The sequence below is a fragment of the Bombus pyrosoma genome, linkage group LG4, assembly GCF_014825855.1.
Source record: "Bombus pyrosoma isolate SC7728 linkage group LG4, ASM1482585v1, whole genome shotgun sequence".
Lineage (NCBI taxonomy): Eukaryota > Metazoa > Arthropoda > Insecta > Hymenoptera > Apidae > Bombus > Bombus pyrosoma.
Window position 1 is genome coordinate 13,279,781 of NC_057773.1, and position 20,806 is coordinate 13,300,586.

The 20,806-nt window shown below is 38.6% G+C and overlaps 1 protein-coding gene across 1 annotated transcript; it reads left to right on the plus strand.

Moving 5' to 3' along the window:
* The first annotated feature begins 581 nt into the window (after positions 1–581).
* LOC122567210 (protein C1orf194) lies at positions 582–15,416 on the plus strand. The gene is made up of 4 exons (XM_043725545.1): positions 582–747; positions 13,815–14,035; positions 14,535–14,675; positions 14,828–15,416. Exons 2-4 carry the CDS (start codon positions 13,832–13,834, stop codon positions 15,023–15,025), a joined length of 543 nt encoding a protein of 180 aa, XP_043581480.1. The 5' UTR covers positions 582–747; positions 13,815–13,831; the 3' UTR covers positions 15,026–15,416.
* Positions 15,417–20,806: the final 5,390 nt, after the last annotated feature.

Below are 20,806 nucleotides of genomic sequence, written 5' to 3' on the forward strand. Positions count from 1 at the left end.
ATATTTTAGGCATAGATGTATACCTATGATTTTTGCAGTCTATTCTTAAATATTTTTACGAATGTTTATGAACCCTGCAACAATACAAAATATAGAAACATTTTTAGATATCTGTGTTAGGAGTTCTTATATATCCATACCTGCAATTTCTACCAAATAAATTTTCAAATAAATTCCATTTGTTTGTTACATATACAATAATTTATTTGTAAATGTGTCATATCGTCATGTACCATATCCTCATCACTCGCAATGTTATCGATCCAACCTGGAATAAGAATGATCGTACTTAGTTCCACTTTTCTCCGCTAGATGTATCGTAATCTTATTCCACGTTGTTGATAATATTGTAACTGATATAATAATGTATTAGATGTTATATAGATTTATTTAATATAATATTGTAGATTATAATTTTCCCCCTGTATAGGATTGTCTCCAATGTGATATTTTATTACATTAAGAAATAACTTTACTTAAGAATATCTCATTTACTTGCTGTAAGTATTAATTTAATATATTCCTTTTATCATAGATGTCGCTGATCGTTTAAAATATGTTAATTCGTAGTAACAAGTTCAGTAATACTGTTTCCATGGAACGCTATTGACTTAATTTCACTTCTTATAAGTTTATATCAAATACCGCTACTGACTTAATAGTCGGTTGCTAAGCAGATTCAATCATAGCTGTTCATCATTCTTTACCGTGCATTTTGCCAAGTGGAATACTCTTCCTCCGTAAAAGGTATGTATCAATCATATAATACACCGTGACATTTTAGTAGACCTTTTTTGATTGTTTCTTCTATAATTTACAAAGTACATAAAGTGACATTGTATAGTACAAGGAATACTAGAACAAACTTCATCAACATAGTTGCACAATTATAACGTATTGCTATATGTACCCTACCTATCCACTTTATTTTTCATTTAACCTATTGAACCAACGTGAACGAACCACGATTGCAATTAAAGTACAACTAACAACATATTTACACATTCGAAACTGATAAATATACATATGCATAACAATTATAATTATTAGTTACAACGAGACAAAAGCAAGATAATAAGAAATGGTCGATTTTATGGAACAATTTTCTCAAGACTCGTTCACGAGTGCTGTCAAACGATTAGCTTCTTCGTTGATAAATTCGAACTAAAATAATGGGAAAAGGAATTCGTCGATACAGATTTATTAAAGATATCAGCGACATATCGTAGAATTCTCGCGTTGCGCGTCGTAACAGAACAAACGGACAAATTGTAGCCATCTTTGGAAACACGATCGTCGTGTCAATAACAATAAGACAATATCTTCCCGTATTACCGTGGAACGTGGCAACGTAATGACGTGTTGCGAATACGAGCCTATCGCGATAATAATATTCACGAAACAAGTCCCACAGGTGAAATGATCAAAGTTTACCAGGCACGTCGTTGCTGGAGGCTGTCACCGTCAATTTCTAACTAATATGTCACGTGGAAACTACGGAATTGGCCGGAGGGCGTCTTTGATCTCGCAACAGCCCCCCGGAACCAGCGTGCTTGTCCACCTTCCGAAAACTCACCCTTCGAGTCGTACGCCACGTACGTGCCACGAGGGTCGCTAAATCCAATTTTATTGTTTGCACGCTCAGGAAAGCCGGAATTACTCGATTCCGACCGTGAAGCGTAAATCGTTCCGTCGACTCGATTTCGGCTAATTTAAGCGTGTCGTAATCATTAAAAAGATCCGAGAAGGAATATTCATTTTCTGCCTCGAGTGTTTGATTAATATTAAGTTTCTATGGAAGAGATTTCTCATGGGCGTGGTGTAATCTATGTCAGATTAGAACGTGGTGTGATCTATGTAAGATTAGAACGTTTATGGTCCTTGAGCAACCATCCGATATTTTTGACTAGCGAAATAAAAGTTATTGATATAATATCTAGAATGTAGATACATAGGTGGGAAAAATTCTATCGATTAAACAAAGTTTCTAGTGACTGTTCGATATTTTTCATCGATTTGACGCGATTCTCTAATTAGTAGCTCAGTTCTGCAATTTTAAGGAATTTCTTTATTTGTTTTCTGAGCTGAGTAATTCTTTTTCTCTTTTTTTTTTTTTTGAGAAAATCACGGTAATATACTCTATTATATAGTACATTATTCCGATATCTATAATTTTTTAAACGTTGTGCTGCAAATAACGATTCAAATGCTCCTCGAACAAGAAACAAGCTATTTAATTGAAAAATCGAAAACTATTCTTTTAACAAAAAAACTAACGTAACAACGATGAAAGAAAAATGAAAAAAGAATCAATTTTTTCCTAAATAGGAGTAAGAAAAGCTCGGAACGAGCTGGTACACGAATAGAAAAAGAAAAAAAAGAAAAGATAGCAGAAGGGCGAAAAATTGACTTGGCGATCCATGTTTGGCACGATCATAGATCATTCTATTGTATCAAAAGGGGGTGTGTGTACACATTATAACAGGGACATAATGGCGCACCAATGTGTACACACAACGGGGACAGCGGCGACACAGAATGTGCGGTGTTTGGTCTCCATTAATATCGGATCGACTGGATGGTTACTGCAGGCCATCTCTTGTATCTCTGCCGCTTTTTTTTTTATAGGGCCATATGTCTCGTGCGTGGATCGCGTCCCGTGGCGGGACGCTCATTTGTCAGCACGGAATCTGCCATTGTCGCGATTTGATGCCTGCAGTCAAAACATGCGTGCGATTTTCCTGCCATCTAACGTTTCTTTTAACGCGACAGATCGCAATTACGCGCTGTTGTTCATCGATAACGACGAACATAGTCTTGTTAAGTTGAAGGTTTCAACGAAACTCGATTAGCAGACTACGGACTAGTGTTTGTGCACTTAGAGGAAATTCTAAGGCGCAAAATTACACGGAATACGCGTAATGTGTAAAAATATGCTTCTTAAATTAAGAGAATTAAACGAATCACTGCTTGAATTTCAATATTTTCTAAAGTTTAATTACGAGAAACGTTATTTATAGATCGTTATGGAGACAGAGATATTTCTGAATGAAATAACTCTAGCAATTACAGGTGCCATTTCCCGCTTCACTCTATCATATTTTTAATCTGCGATATGGCGTAATAATACGTACTGCACGGTATAATAATAGAATCAGAAAATTACTCCACGCTAGACACGCTACATTCTATCGAAATTAAATGTCACCATTAAACGCGACAACAAATAATTCCAACGATATAGCGAATAAATCGACCTTGAGAAAAATAAGCTCTCCGTTTCAAAATACCTCAAAAGCTGAAAAACGACAAACTGAAACTCTGTCTCGTCTAATCATTGCGTGCGTTTATTTACAACTACCGACGAGCTTGCAGAAAGCTTAATCGAAAGAAAATGGAAAGAAAATTTAAATGTTGAGAATCGTGGATCTTGATAACCGAAATAATGTTACAGGAACACTAAATTTACATTTGGAATTAATATTAGAATAATTATATATTTATTTGATGGACGATTTCTATGATATTCATCGATACATTTCTTCCATACCCGACTGTTAACCGACTGAACAGTTTACGTTCGTCTGTTTTCGAGACGCCGCGCGCACACATACTTCCACACGCTGACACCCACATACAAGTATCTGTATCTAATCTACTACGCATCTAATCCAGTCCAGCACACAAAATTATACATATCCGAATATTGAGAGAAAGAAAGAACGCGAAATGTATTCACAAAAAGAAGCGAAACAGAAGTTGGACCGTCAGAGAATACCTACGGTGGTTGAAAAGAAGGGAGATTGGCCACGTCGTATAATATCAATGGGCGATAGAGGCGATGATCGCATCGCATTAGCAACGGAGCGTTCTATGAGCGACTACCGTCGTGGCCACCGTCTATGCCCGCTTAGAACCCCACAGCGTATATACTATACGCTGGAAGTGTCACCCTAGCTGCTGTGTCTCGGTGTAAAATAAACGATACCTAATTATACGCGTCCCGTCCGCGTGAAAGCCGAACCCGCAGCAAGTGCGTACGAAGGTGGCCTCCTGCTTAATGGGATTACGAAATTACAATTTAGATTGATTGTCCGTGCGCGACTGCCTCTGTACAAGCAGCAACGTGCTATATACCGCGCATCTAAGAGGCAGGATAAAGTCAATAGCGCGAAAGATGCATTCCTTGGGAAATTGATTCCCGATGGAATTAGTACTTGATTGGAAGCAGAAGTTCCGTGATCTTTGCCTGCTTTAAGAGGCAAGAAATCAGTTGTTTCAGACAAACTTTCTGTTTATTATTCTTTCACGTAATATTCCTTTGTGATTGTTTCCTTCGTTGAATATTTTTCTTGTTAAACATTTTCTTTGGCAAGATCTAAGTTAAGAGTCTGTCTAACAAAGATACTGAAAATCATCACATTTCACCGTTTGCAGTTGATGTTTAAGACATAGTTTGTCGTATTACATTATTTATATCACGTTGAGAATGTTCTCAAGCGCAATTAAACAGAGTACAAATGTTTTTTAATATAGGGAACGCTGCCTATCGAGGATCACGGGATTCGTGTTAATTTCATATTTGTAATAAAAGTGTAGAAAACTGAATTAATTTAACTGAATTTTAATCGAACAAATCAACAATGTTCATGATACAACGTTGCATTAATTTTACGAAATTTCTAAATAGACGTAATATCTTGTACGAAACATGCTCAAATTCAAACCTGTAATTAATCGTACGCTAATTTCTCGCGACGTCGGACAAAAGCTGGTGAACTCGTGCCTGAAAGCTCGAAAATTTCGTCTCCGGTGATCTAGGCTTCGTAATTTTCCCGGTAATCCAGACAGGCGCAATTTCAGGCAACGATAAATTTTTGTTATTCACCGCGATCGTTTCCGATGTTGTCAATTCCATTTAAAAATCTCGCCGGTTTCGACATCTGGATGCGCCCCGTAATATATAGAGGTGTCTGCGTTGCGGATATCGTATTTTTTTTTTTTTTCACCAGGCTTCGCCTGCTGCCAAGAGGGTGGCTCGCAGTGGGTGTGCCTGGCGATGATTAATTAGCGTTTGATGAATATGTATGAGAGAAAGGCAACCAACTCCGCTAACACGTACACACAGCCAGCATCCCCTGTGTTACAATAACGCGGCCAACCCCCTTCGCATAGCTCGTTTCAAGCCTGCGATAGCTCTTTCTCTCTCTTTCTCTCTTTTTTCTCTCTCTTTCTCTCGTTTTCTCTATGCTTCACCTCTACGGATTCTGCGACTCTTCCGTGAGCTGTATAACAATGCGTTTTCGGGTAAAAATTTTTGTTACGGAACGAACGTCGACCCACGGCCATCCATTATGATTTACGCGGGCCTCGTGCATACGCAGGTTTACATTTACTGGCGAATTTCGTTAAAATATGCCGAGCAATGGGAAACGCGTCAAGTGTACCGATGGCTGGAATCTTGGGATCTAGCTTTGATATTGATGGATTAGTAACGAATGTAGGAAGAAGTAGCGCAGTTGAATTCAACGTATGTGTTTGGTGACCTGGTAGCATATTCACTGATATTGACACGTATGACCGATACCGCACGATAATATGTACGCGATTTATATTAGTAGAAATTTATTTGAAAAAGATTATTTGAAAAATTAAAGGATAGCATCGTGCTATGGAATAATACACGTACAAATTATTACATTTTGCTGTGTGTTTAAATACATACGAAAGATCGGTAGTTTTAACGTTGATCATAGTTCCAAATATTCTAAAACATTCCATTTCCAGTGTTTCTCGCAAATAAAACGAAAGAAGATAGAACGAAATTAAGGGTAGTTGAAAAATTGTTTTAAAAAATCCAATCTCCATTTACCTTTGAAATTAAATCCAAAAGAAAGTAAAACAAAGTGTACCATAATCGTAAAAATCGCGTTTCCGTTATTTCTCAAAACTAAATTCAAAGAAGATAGAACAGTATCGAGCATAACTGAGAACTGTCTAGAAATATTCATTTCCGATATTCTCGAAAACTAAATCCAAAAAAGAGGAGAGAAAAAAGATTCGGTTAAAATAACGCGGAACCATGCTGTCCTCGTGGTATCGAACGCGTGACACATCGACTTTCCATGCTGTGCGTCCGATTGCAGGTATCGGGACGCGTTCTACACCGATATCCATCAGTATCGCATAAACTGGCCGGTTGTATCGCAGCAAAATATCACCTCTGGTGCTGCGGGCAGGGCGCGAGGGGTTTAGATTTCGGCGAAACGCGCGGCTGAAAGGCCGACGGTGAGCGAGATCGCGCGCGCGCGCGCGCGCGGATTGTTCGCACTGCGAGGAGAACAATGCAAACAATGGCGGGGCCGAAGCGCTGTGGTGAGACCCGGCTTACGCGGTGAATACAATTACATTATGAACTCGATTACCATTTAAATGGAAACAAACGTGAAATGCTAAAATACACCGACGACTCTCCGCCTCTGCCAGCCAACCAGAGCCGCGCCTCTCGGCGCAACGCGCGCGAAAATGTGCAACCGCCTCTCGAGTGCTCGATCATCGGTATGCAAATAGCGTGCACGGGCATACACGTGTGTGCACAGCGTTTCGTCGGGAAAATATTTCGTGCGAAGGGATTGGATCGGGCAAAGATCATTTTTGTTGCTAGATTGCTTCGTTCCGTTTGCCTTTCGTCAGTTCGTGCTTTGGCGATTAAGTAAAGAGCACTGATATTTCTCGGTTGAATGAATATTTTTCTCTTTGATCAATGATTTAGGAGCAGAGATGGAATTAACGAGCTATAATTTGGAAATTATGAATTATCGTATGGAACGCGGGCGAAGAGAGAATTATTCATTTTAGTATAATTAGCCATTTCGTGTCGGATGTTGGATATAGCCAGCATCCTACTCTAACATCTTATTGATTGACGATAACGTGTATTTTTCAGTGGAATTGATCTCGAGTTGTTAACTCGCTCAATTTATATGTTATATACTATCAATAGGAGCAGTTTTGCAATTATTTCAACATTTTTTACGTTTATTTAAGCACATCTCGTTTTCTCTCTTAATATTTTGTACGGTTGATATCAATTCCTTGACGATATTTTTGACTAAATTAGATTTCTTGGTATATTTAATTAGATCAAATATTTTTATAGATAAAATTTTATTGTTTCGTTCTAATCCATTAAAAAATGAATTTTTCGCTCGATAAAAAGAATCTGTAGCTTACAGAGAGAGGTACCTTGATAAGTGATACGAATTATAATATCCTTCTAACAATAGTACTTGCAATTATGGAAACTAAATATGTAGAGATTTGCTTCACCCTCCGTAATATTTTAATAAGTACTTTAATTTGAATATTTTGTATATTTTCGTATATTACGTGCACTCCGTACATTTACGTTCCTCACAAATGCGTATAATCCAGTCAATAGAGCTGTTAGAGTGAATTTTATCCGATTTAACGGGCTTCTTTTACACAGATCGCTGTTAAACATCGCAGGAAATGGAGAATTAAAAGGTATATTCCGACAGGGAGCTTCTAGTAGTTTCAGTACATCATTTTTCACAAACGTAACATTGACTGTTCCTATGGAAAAGACAGTTTCAAGAGCGCGCTTGTCACTCGATTTTTAACACTCGTTTTCTCGATAACTGTAGCACTGAGAAACTTTGTTTTTTAATTCGATGCACCGTGGAAGACCAGACATGATGTTTGTACCGAGAGCCACGATATATCCTTTGCGAAGTACTTAAGAACCAAACTTCTATCTAGTCTCGGTCTTTTTAAAGGAACGCGTGGTTCCTCATCGTCTGTGTCGCTTCCTTCTTATTCTTCATCGACGCAATTATTTATTGTTCTCGTTTGCGAAGGTCACATCGTGTTCAGGGGCTGCTTCGACGTCGTTTCAAAATGAACAAAAAGTATACGTAACTTTTTCTACAAAGATGCGTTCTCAGAGGGGATATTTTAAGAAACGTGTTAAGTAGCTTGGCTATATCGAACTTCCACGAACGTATAACATTTTCAAGCGATGTAACCGCAAATATTCATTTTCTAGTATATTCGGCACAGGTTTATGTTAAAAACGTCCTCGTTAAATCAGATCAAATACATCCCAATAGCTCTATTCACTGGACCAATAAACGTTCGCAGTACACTCATATGAAATTCGTCGTCCACGCGTTTAGCTCCTCTCCGCTCGTGTCGATGGCCGTGGAACGAAAAAAGAGTTCCGTTTAACGTGTCCCATCAGCACCCCAATTCTAATTATTATACACTTAATTTCCTAATGAACCGTATCGAACGGCAGGCTCGATGGAACGGCGCACTCGTGCACTGATTTCACGGGCCACCTGTCGCACTGCTGTCCTACCCACCCCATTGGTTTCGTCGAATTGGACACGCAGGGTGTAAGACATTATTCTACGCGAAGGGTCACGGGGGCACGATGAAGACACGAGTATTATTTCTCAGGCTGTATTCTCCTACGAAAGTTTTTCCTACGATAAAAAGCGTTTCTATCTTGCGATGTGCAGTCGACCGAGAAAAGTATCGAAAAAAAGTATTCGCGTAATACATGCTGTTTGATGTGAATATACAGCGACCACGAGGAACATTCGTATAATACAAGTTATGCAAGAAACGTTATCTTCAAGGAAATGTCTGTTTATTGGGTTCTACGTTTCGTTTTCATTTCATTGCATTTTTCTAATTATGATGTTAAATGTTAAATGACACGAAACTTAATATATTTGAATCGAATTAATTGGTATAGTAAATATAATGGCGTATAAATAATTCTTGTAATAACGTGCCGTACCTCGAATACGTTTGCTGCAACGCTTAATTAAATCGAATTTGCTGAAAGACTGTTTTTAAGTTTTCTTCATTTTTATATCAGCTATATATTTTAAAGCAATGTTTTAATACAAAAAAGAAATCTTTACGTTGTCTCATTTTCTACGATCAATTACAAATTTATCGTTACAAATAACGTACATATGCACATTTTTTTTCATTTTAATAATCGACGATAAAAATTTTGTGAATATCAACGTTCTATCAGGACTTGATATTGTGTTTATTTCAAAAAAGGAATCTTCGCAGGGCATAGTGATACAGCACAAGCAACATTACCTGGTATTCAGTGACCCTATGTAGAACGTTCCTTTCTCTAGAATTCATGAAAGGACGAAAACCAGGGGCGTGTCGCTTGTACTTTGCTGTTTGGACATTTTCGAACAAAGCTGTATCAATATTTCTTTCGTTTCAGTGGTCGTATGGCGTGAGATCTATACATTCTTTACACCCTTCAAATATCGTGTGCAACGTTTCCAACGTTTGTTGTGGCTAGCCAGAGGCTTTTCGTTCAAGCAGTTTATTTCGATTCAAGTTGTCATAGATAAATTGTTAATAGATAAATTAAACAATAAATTTTTAGTCTGTGCGTGTTCGACGAAATTCCGAAACCTCGTTTTAACTCCTAACGTTGACATTAGTAATCGTAAATCATTTCGATAGATTTTTGACAAAATTGTTTCCTAAAAACAACGATATTCTCAGCTGACTTCTCCCTAATTTCTATACACTGTGTAAACGTTTCTCGTGGATGTTATAGAAATACTGTCTCGAGCTCGGCCGTACATTCTAAACGCGTCATTTAAATAACAGAAAGCCACATAAAACGGGACCAATATTTTACAATCAGTAGAATCGTTAAACTGCGAAAACGCATCGCACCTTCGGCGTGTGACCGAGTTTCATAGCGTTCTTTCAGGTTTCGCTTGAAATCCTAATCCCATAATATCCTCGAACCGATATATCGTCGTCGGTAATGGAATCGTGCATTCAAATGGACATCGTTTCCCAGCGAGTGTAGGAGGCAGGTCGCGGAGAGAGCAATGCCGTGGATGATATTGCCAATATTTGGTTTGATTCTGGTGCGAATGTGCAGGGTGTATGCCAAGGGGGTGCTCGCACCCCCTTAAGCGCGAGCACGGGGGTCGGAGGGTCGGTATATGTTAGACGCGCGCCGATTACCATTTGAATGTTTCTACCCCTGGTCAGCCTTTGTCAACCCTCCTGACAGTGACCGCACCTATCTATCTAGAAGGGATCCATTCTCCCTTTCCTTTCTTTTTTCCACCGCCGTATGTTCGCTGCTAGCTCTTCGATATCGAAGGACAGGCGACTTTAACAACCTTCCAGTCTTTTTCTTCCGTCGTATTGTTGTTGCTCGCCTGACTTTTTATTGTGACGCGTTCCGTTAGGTTGCCACGAAGAGAGAGAAATAATACTTATGAAGCGAGGGATTTGGAATATATGGTTTTCGCTTAGACGTTTGTTCGGTATCGTTTAACGAGTTATTTATTAGCAGAAATGTAGGCTAAAGAATGATAAAAGGAATTAATAACGTGCAGATATAACAGAAGACTTTATAACTTATTTCAGCTTCTTTGAAATTCGTTTGGTCTTTTCCTCGATACCCAATTCTTAATCGTTTCCCAAACCAATCCACATCAGCTAATAATGTCTCCCGTTTAAATTAATTTAAATTTTATGGTACAATCGAGTCTATGTGGAAACTGAACGAACCGATGTTCCAACAATAAATAACCCACATCCGCGAGTCTATTTATTATAAAATGACGATATAAATGATCTTAAATTCCAAGATCAATTTTACGAAGTAACGTTTGTCACTGTCGAGGCTTTTTCTCGACGTACGAAGTCGTGTTTTCGACTCGTGGAGCAACGTGACTTTCGACCGCTGCTCAATTAACGCTAGACCGATAATCATTGTCACCCTTCGAATCACAGGTTCAACAATTTAAGTTTCTTCCATTTAAACGGTAGCTTGTTATCTGGTCGCTCGCCGTTACCGGAGATCAGATCGTCGGAACAATTATCTCGTAAAACGGTTGGCAAGGGGTTTGCCGTTCGTATTCACGGATAGGTCTGTGATTCGCGATCGTTGTTGATTCAGTGCGTTGAACATCGCACGTGCGCCGATGTAGACGTACGTAAAGCTCCCGCAACCCGAACTTCAGCACGCGCCGCGATTATGCGATTACGCGATTACGTGTGTCGGTTTCTGTACCCTAGCTGGCCCATCCAAGGAGAGGTCCACGAATGATACCCTACGTGTCATCGATGACACGGACCATTTTTTTCTCTACCTACATCCAAATAAAGAAGAAAATGCTTCAAGTTCGATTTTATCGTCCTAAGTTGGAAATTTCTTGTCGTTTTTCTCTTTACACGGCGAATCGGCTTTGAATCTTTACGCATTTATGGAACATTTAAAGCTACAAAATCGCATCTTAATATACAGAAAATGTGCGCAAAAACGTGTAAAATAATGTAAAGTATAGAATTTATTGCGATATTTGGTTCGAGTTAATCCATAAAGATATGCGAAGTTGTACAGATGTCAAAAGCTTAATGACGATTTATAGAATGCACGATCATGTTCTACTAGAAACTTCAATTAACTCTGTCGTGGGAAATTTTAAATCCCTCGAATTTTCATGCCTCGATCTTACTCGTGTTTTAAGGATCAAAAAGATTCTCAAGCTTTCGAGAAAAATTTTTAAATAAGATTGAAACAAAATATCATCGGTTTCCATCTTCTTCCTCAAATTCATTCTTTCTCTGAAAAGTACTTGTGTTTTCAAGTACCACATTAAAATATAATTCTTCATTGGCAATAAATATCAAGTAAATTCTATGCACATTTCAAAGACCAACAGAGACGATTACGACATTCGTGTTTCGTTACGGTCCTAACGAAATCTCAAATATTTTTCATGACTCAGTACAGGTAGAAGCTACAGGTCGCTAGCTCTAATATTAAATGCTGTATCGTACGAATGATACGGTATTACTGTACGCAAGAAATATCGTCGAATTTTAGAGTAACGCGATAAATCAGAAAGAACGTCGGAACACAATGTACCGCGTCTTTCGCGCATAGTTGGTGAACATTTAAAATCGCATAACGCGTCCACGCGCATTGCCTGCGTACCAGCAAGAATTAAGGGAGGTAGGAGTGATACGTAGCGGCACGAGCCGACACGTGACTGTGCCGCTTTATACAAACAGCATTATGCACGCTCGTGCTAACATAAATTACTGTGGGTTTAATATCGGACGTCGACGTTGGCCATAGCCGACCACCTCCTGAGCAAAACACGTTAAATGCGGCCAACCGAGCCCGCTCCTCTGTCATGAAACGAACTTCCTTTGATTCTTGCTGATCGCAGGTGTCAACAGGTTCGCCGGTAATCGAATTTTATATATTGGCAAATAATTTATGTATTTTTGTCAATCCGTTTCTACGGCGTAAAATATTCTTCCAGCGACTTACGAGAGTAATCGAACATTTGTTATGGAAAATTGTATGGGTATCTTTGGGTGCGTTTTGCTAAACTTTATGTACGATCTTTTGCATTAGGTAATTTTTAAAATTTTCGTTAGATTTTAATTTACGAATGATTTTAATATCCAATCGTAGACTCTCTTCTATCCTAAAACAACGATAAAAACGTTCAACCATTTTCGGAATTATTTCATCTGCTTTGCTTTCAACCCATCAGACTCAAGGATCAACATCCGGTTTTGATTTTCTATTCCGAGAGATCAGAACGCGTCCGCCATCGAACAGATCAGCCACCCTCGAAACATTTACTCGGAGGAATTTCGATTCTGATCCCGATTCATTGATAAACGAAAGGCTTTAATTCATGCAGGCGGTCTGCATTCCGTCATTCTCCGCGGGGTGTCCACTTATCGAGACCGTTTCATTCCCTCTTTTCGTTCATTCTCGCCTTTACAGTCGCTCAGGCTGCTTTCCAAGGGCATCTCGTAAGGCTCCCTAAAGTCGCTTACAAGCGCTTTCACGTTTAGAAGTCGTGAAAGAGCTTATTGTGAAATTTAACCGAGATTTTCCCCGAATGCTGCCATTCATATACGACCGCCTTTCTGTCTTCGTTTACATTCAACCAGTCAGCTGTTTGTACCGTGCACGATGCAGTGATTATTTAATTAAATTCTTTGTTCCGTTCGCTCAACATACGTGACATTTTTAATTAAATTATTACAGCGATTCACAAAAATATTTGAACGCCTGTACGAACATGTTAAGTGTTATAGGATATATCGAGAAAATTTCATTAGCAACATCATCGAATTATCGTTATCGTATTGACGAGGTTTAAAGCAAATTTAAACATTTTTTTTTTATTTATTATTTATTTAAATTTTACAATTTGTTCAGTAAGACATTTGGTAAAATATATTTACGCAGAAATTAGAAAATATTTAGCACAATGTACCTTGCAGTGACCGTAAAATTATTCAGTCGGTCGTCCGTTACATTAACCAGCCTTGATATTCACTGGAATCATCCCTTACATTTATTACACGCTTAAAATGCAAATGTTTGTAACATACATTTTGCCACTTTTGTATCTACGCGAGATGACGATTCATAATCGAGAATATGAAAATGAAATAATTTGGAAATTTGAAAACGTAATAATCCCAATGATCGGTAATTCGGGAACTATTTTTGGAAATTTTAGTATCTCTTTTTGCGCCAAAGTTATTGAACACATTTCCAATGAGACGTTTTCTCAATGTACGTAATTGCAATCTCCTACAGCATAGTTCACGCTAATCGCACGAAATTTTATTTCCATTAATTTTATAATATAGCGAAACATGAAGCAAGTAAACGTTTATTTTATATCGTGTTGCTACGCTTGTATCGCATTTTACTACAAACTTGGAAACGTTTACAGTTACAGGTGGTGTTAGAATGGCGGAAGTGAGTTACATTAGAAACCCTTATCCCGTGCCGGATGTAGTACGCGAAGGAGTGTGGCTACGACGACCTGTACTAGGTAATAAAGTTTCACCCAAGGACAGGGACTGGAGTGCCAAGTTAAAAGCGCACGAACGTCTCTTTGCTCATCATACGCTAAATAGTATACGGAAAGATAATAGGCTTCTGAGATCACAGGTAAAGCTACGTACGTTAACCTAACACCTTCGTTATTATTTTATTCGTGTCACTTTGATTATATACGCGTGTAAATATTATAAATATATTAACTTTGCCAATGTATCGTAAGTTCCATGCAATTTATCTCCATATTTTTACAAGCTATATATTTTTGAAAAAGCTTCTATAATACATTCATTATCAATTTATAATTAAATATTCCGAATATATTTTAATATACACTTTGAAATTTAATTTATCTCTACGTGTATCTCTATGCAATCTTTTCTTCCATGATAAACGCGAAACAGCAAAATATTGCAAAGTTTTTCATATTTGATAAAAGTTAAATTTTTTTTAAATCGTCAGCTGTTTTCGCAATTCACAACAATTTCTTCCAATTCTTCTTCTTCCATTCGTACGTTCACGTTATCGTACATAGTAAAGAAAAATAGTTACGACTTCGTTTTACAAATTACAAAATGACGTTTCTGACTAAACTTTACGAACGTGTTAGGTACCAAACGACGCTCTGGATCTGGCGCTTACAACCGTGTACATTCACAGCAAAGATACGTTGGTGCCCAAGAGCTACGTCCTAGTGCAACCAGAAACTTTAGGAAAGAGGACGTGGCGTGTTTTAAAAAATCAAATCGAGGTAAATTTGATAATTTATTCGTTGTAATTTATTCTATATTTTTATAAAATCTTTTATCCGTAGGGTAAGAATCTTTTAAATCGTTAACGATGACATCTTTCTCAATCAAAAAACATAATCTAAAGCTTCGTGTTTATTTTCAATTAATTAAGGTTTCCAAGACACCGGATATCCCAGTAACGGAAGATCCCGTTTCGTTGCTTGTGAAGAGAGCAGAATGTTATCGTGGTCCGGTGCCAGAGAGACGAGTCCATCCGAGTAGCGTGAAATTAAATATCTCCGGACCTCACTCGGTTCAATCTAATCCCGGATACAGTCGCAAAATCGACGGAACTTTTTACAGTATTTAAACAGTATTTAAACACGGATCTGTACGGTATTTGAGATGGAAACCCGGCAGACAAATCTGTGCTAACAATCGTATTTGAGGAAATTAAATCAACGATTTTATGATTATCATCGGCACTGTCGATCGTTTCTATATGATGTTTATGAATACGTATCATTTTACCGTAATATCGCCGATAAATCTATACGGTTCGTGTGCGATTAGCAGACTACTTCGTCTCATACTTTGTTTTATATATCTTCTTAATTGTAGTGAAATTTCGAAGAAAAATTGCCACGTAATATTTAGATTGTTATACAATGCCAATTATTTTATATACGTATGTTTTGTTAAATGCAACGACGCAATAAAAATTACAAATTCTACGTAGAAAAGTGGGTGATTTCAGTAAATTGGAAAATATTCGTATTGAAAACAAAGATGCGGTACATTTAATAGAAATAGTAACAAATGTTTAGGATCCGAAACGGAATTTTTAATTTTTAGTATATAAGAAAATTATTTATTAAGATGCGACATGTAATAGAAACTCTATCAACGACGAACGTGTCAAGGAAACAGCAAAAAATATCTCAAGAATCTCGAGCTAACTCGAATCATCGCAATAACTGCCCCTTACTTAAGACACCCCCGAGGCCGATGGTATCGGACCCGAACGATGTTGGCAAATTTGTTTGGTAGATATCTCACGGCGTCGTGATACGGTATCTTTGGAATCTTGGCAGCGATCTGCCGCGTGCAGCATCGGTTTCGCCCCTTTGGACATCGCTGTGACAAGAAGCGAAAGCGTGAGTCAGTGCACGGTGCGTTCTCACTGTCGACCAACCGAAGGGGCAGAATGTCCCATTACCCGGGTAATCCTTGTTTGTAATAAACCAGCACCCTGCTGCCAGGGGGTGGCAGCCACCCTCGCCGCATAACGTCGCGGAGGTGGAGTCATCTCCGCACGCATATGCTCCTCATGGAATATCATTTATGTTTCGCCCCGTGCAGGCGTCTATCTTGCCCCCGCGTTTGACCCGTTCAACCCCTCTGACACCCTCTTCCAGCAGAAACTACCCTCTACGTCCTTATACATACGCCTAATCCGGCCATGATTGTCGTGGCGACCGCCTCGGCACGAAAACTCCTCCTCGACTCGTGCACCCGTTTTCTCTTCTTTTTTCTTTTTTATTTGGTCTGCCACCATCAGCTCGACCCCGTTATCTTTTTAACGACATTGGTAGGTGAGTCGAAGGGAAACGGGCCGCGAGATTATTGTTTCGCTACTACGGCCAGAGATTTTCGAGGGTTTCGACGGCTGGAATTGGTGAATTGTGAGGTTCTTGAATGGGGTAGAGAGTTCTACAGATTTAAGGAGGGGGCTGGTTGAATAGCAACGCGATTTCTAATTGTGCAAATTTCGTTGTATTGTAAAATAAAATGAAAATGGAAGTTTATAGGTGGTTGGAAAATTCGCAAAGTTTCATTGCGTTAATCGATGTTAAGATCGTGTAAGATGTAAGATGCAGGATGGAACGAAGAAGATGGAGGCTAAAAAATTCGTAAGGTTTATTACAAGACATATTTTTCACGACAGATATTATTCGTACAAACGGTCGAAATTCAATACACTTGTAAGTACTTATAAAAAGAATCTTATAAATTTTACGAGAGAAATTCGTAAAGTTGTATAAAGGTAAGTATTCATAAATATTTTCCTATTGAGTAAGCGTAACCTACACCCTCGAGTAAACATTATTCGTCCACGACGAATCAAATAACTCCCCCTGTAGATTACATCACGTCGAATGCCTATCGACGTGGATTCTTTTTCTTTCTCGATTAGGGGGCGTACAGAAAGTGGCAAGAATAAGGGTGGAGCGATCTCAGGCCGTGATGGGTAACGAGCGAGGTAACCAGCCAATTACTTGGCTCAGCGATTTTATTTGTATTTAATTCTTATTTAATTTACTTTTTACGGTTGCCTTCGTCAGAGCCTCCGTTAACGAAACGGAAGATCCGTACGCCGTTGCAAATTCGCAAAATCATACCGTGGTGCATCGACCGCAATTAATTTAAACGAGAGCGGTAAACTGACTATGCAGCGTTCGATGTAGTTTTCTGTTTAACAAACACCTCGGAGACGATCGATAAAGGTTTGGTCGATGGTGATTCGATGGAAAACTTAATCAACTCATTCTCAATAGACTCATACATTTATACAAGGTGACTTGAAAACAGCAATGGAGGCAGAACGTTTGTACGACTTCTTACAACTTTGTTAGATGTAATTTTTAAATTCCATTCCAGATTTTAACAAACGCGTCAAGATGAGCTTGATGAACTTGTGACCGACTTGTCCTAACATTGAAAGCGATAATAGGAAACACTCGTTTAAAGTACAAACATGCAACGATGAATAAATAAAATTAGATCTATAATAATATTTGACGAGATTTTAATACAAGGACATATGTAACTTTCAAGCTATAGAGGATTAATCGTAAATTTGAAACATTGTGGTTATTGAACGTGTTCGACGAATATATGGTAACAGAAACAATGATCGATTTGCTATCTTCCCAATTCCTGCTCGCATACGTTTACTCGAAAGGAAATTCCGCGTAAAAGTCGCAGCAAAGTCTCATTGATCCCTCCGGGATGAAGTTGTTATTCCAGTGAACTTGTTACGTTATATTTATCAGCGCGGTGCACACTGCCACCACCCGTCGAGCTTTATCGTTCCTTTCGGTCCCATTTTTGCTCCCTCGACTTTATTCACCTACGTACTGTCAAGACAAAGCCGCAAACGACGTTATAAAGGACAGCCAGAAATAGGCTGTATTAAACGAATGATGCGAGTGATTTTTCTTGACGTTTAGCATTCTACAAACGAAATATGCACCTGCACGGAAAGAAATAATGGCATGCTATTTTACGTACAGGTAGTTTAAGCATATAGAGATAACTTTAATCCTCAGAATCATCGGTTACTAACTATTACTAAATTTCTTCAAAATTTATTTATCATATACCGCGTGTGAAATATTATGAATATAAAAGTTCAGTTTGAAGACAAAACATTAGAAATCTCTTAAGAGAAAAAGAAAATTGTATCTGTTCCGTCTAATGTTTTATATAATAGACGTTTCATTCGTAGAAATTGAGTTAGGTTGCTTACAGATTTAAATTTTAAACGTAGAAATTAGATTAAACCGAATATGAATTTTAGCAAATTTCAGATATAAAATTTACATCAGAATCTGCGTAAATTTCTTATAAATTCTATGAATTATAATTGCAATAATTTTGCTCGTAATTAGAACGAGCTGTGTTTCAGGGAATATAGAATCGTAAAAATGTAATTGAGTTTGGTCGTTTCTGTTCGTAAGAACAAATACAAAAGGAGCTCGAAAGGTACGTGGTTAATCAAATAGTAGAAGCTCCGTGGTTGGAAATTTACCCTCTATTCCAGTCGATCTGGTTTCTCAGTCCCTTTAATGTAGAGAGAAAGCCACCCTCTTTGTAGGAGGTCAGATCTATATGAGTGGTAGCTTATGAAGCTTATTTTTTAATTTCTGTTCAATATGTTGCCGTGCCACTCGAGTGTTTGTCCAACGTTTTAAAGTTATTTCAAGACAACTTGCCACCAACATCCCACCCGTGGGGGTTTCAGCTGCAATTGTCTTTTCTATTAGAATAGGGGAAGCGAAATCACGGTCGTGTGATCGCTGATTCTGTGAGAACGCTCGATCCTTTCCTTTCCTTTATTATTTAAATAAACAAGGCTCACTTCGTTTTTATTTTTAAAATGTACGTAATCCGAGATTTTTTATAACGCGAGCTTCAAAAACGAAACTAATCAAGTCCACTTTTCGCAGATCTCTTAATTTCACTATTCAGCTACCTATCCAGCTACCTAAAAAGTATTTTAAAAAACGACTGATTTATCTTCATAAATTTATTTATCACAAGAAGATTGCACAATTGCGACTCGTAGAATCTGTTTAAAGATACAAAGTTACAATCGTTTTAAACGTAGAACGTCAAGTAGCGTGGATAAATTATTCTTTTATTCCGTTCTGCATCGAATGGAGGCATGTTCGTAGTACAAGAACATCATTGAAGTTACAAGAACTTGAAATTTACATTGTTAAACTACCGAATAACGGAATAACTCGTCACCAAAGAAAAAAGATTGCTAATTTTTTACCTTCGCTCGATCGTCGATATTCAATTTAAAACGTTCGCTATTTATCCATTCACATTGTACGTCAACCGACGAATAAACGACATTCGGCAGTAAAATTTTACGGAAAGAAATTCATCTGCGTTAATCTCCTATCGCCATCACCAACGAAACAACTTTACAAGCTTTACAAGCCCAGACGCATTTCCGTTCTATTTCGGTGAATCGCCCTGCACAAAAAAACAGTCAACTATCGCTATTACTTCCTGCACACGCAGGTTCTCTGTTCCTTCGTTCTCTCGGGGCTGAAAGGAAGGAAACCGGATTAAAAAAATGAAACGGCGAAAGAGAAGAACAAAAAAGAAAAGAGCCTCTAAACGATGGTGGAAGGTCAAGCCAGAGATTACGAAAGGCTCGTGCGACGTTTGCTCGTTAATTAGGGAGTTCTAATTATAGTAAATGCGTGAGCAGAGGCAAGGTACGCGGAGATCGTGCCACGGCAGAAGCTCCAGGGATCAAAATGCAACCCTCCGCGAACGAGCCAAGATTACCTTCGAGGGTCCTCGCCGCCCCCTTCGCTAAGGCCAGGCCCAACCTGCGACGACGATGAGTCCTCTCTCTCTCTCCCTCCCTCTCTCTCTCTCTTTCCCTCTATACAGCTATTCCGTTCCCTAGTGCTCTCAGCCACTCTCTCAGATATCACCTAAAATAACACCAGCCTGGAACCACTCGCCAGGATAGATTTTACTGCTCGGTGTATAACAAATGGATTAGTATTTCGGTAGACGGTCGCTAATCCCCTTTCGTTATGAGCTTGAAGATTATTTCGATTATCGTGCATTGATTTCGGTCAATCATCGCAGCTGGAGATTACGTCGACGGACCGTGAACCAAGAAAAATGATGCTGCTTGTCGTGTAAGTTACAGAAAATTGAGGGTTCGCTTTGGCGTTGCATTTGTATTTATGTATTATGTAAGGCGAAAGTCTTTCTTCGTGGTGAATTTTTCGATTGAGAAATTGTAATTTGGCCGAATGAAAATCGATATTAACTACGATATAACAATACGTTTGACAATGACTCTTAAATATCGTATATGTGCAATATAAGGATCCGTGTCCCTGTTATAATTCGTTCTAATTTTCACATCGTCGTGAGAAGTATAATCTCCAGGGATGGAAATATTAAAGAGATTCGTAATCACCGAAACGCTAACCGCTATCGCGATGGAGATAAGGGGCACCGCTTAAATCAAATCGAGACACGTATTTTCGTTACTCGAGCTAAACCAAGCAGCACGCTTAAGCAACCCTAAGTAAACATCATCTAAAACACGTTTCAGACGGGTAATCCCCATTATGCTCGCGGCACGTCTACTTGCATCGCGAAGAATTTCTCCTAATTGCAGGAAAAACATGTCTGTGTAGAGATTAGAATCGGCATACAAACAATATCGTTTCCCGGGGTTGGTTATTTGCTGAAAATTTCAAGAATCTCCTTTACCTGGGCCATCCATCCTACTTACCACTGCGAAGTGAGCAAATATATGTTTTGCATCCGTACGAGTGGAAAATGTGACAGTACGGGCCACACACTGGGGCGCGTTCGACCC

Bases quoted from the DNA above. Each gene is read 5' to 3' on its own strand.
- LOC122567210 (XM_043725545.1), top strand. From the start codon at position 13,832: ATGGCGGAAGTGAGTTACATTAGAAACCCTTATCCCGTGCCGGATGTA. The intron at 14,036-14,534 runs GTAAAGCTACGT...CGAACGTGTTAG, and splicing joins ATAGGCTTCTGAGATCACAG to GTACCAAACGACGCTCTGGA. The intron at 14,676-14,827 runs GTAAATTTGATA...CAATTAATTAAG, and splicing joins TTTTAAAAAATCAAATCGAG to GTTTCCAAGACACCGGATAT.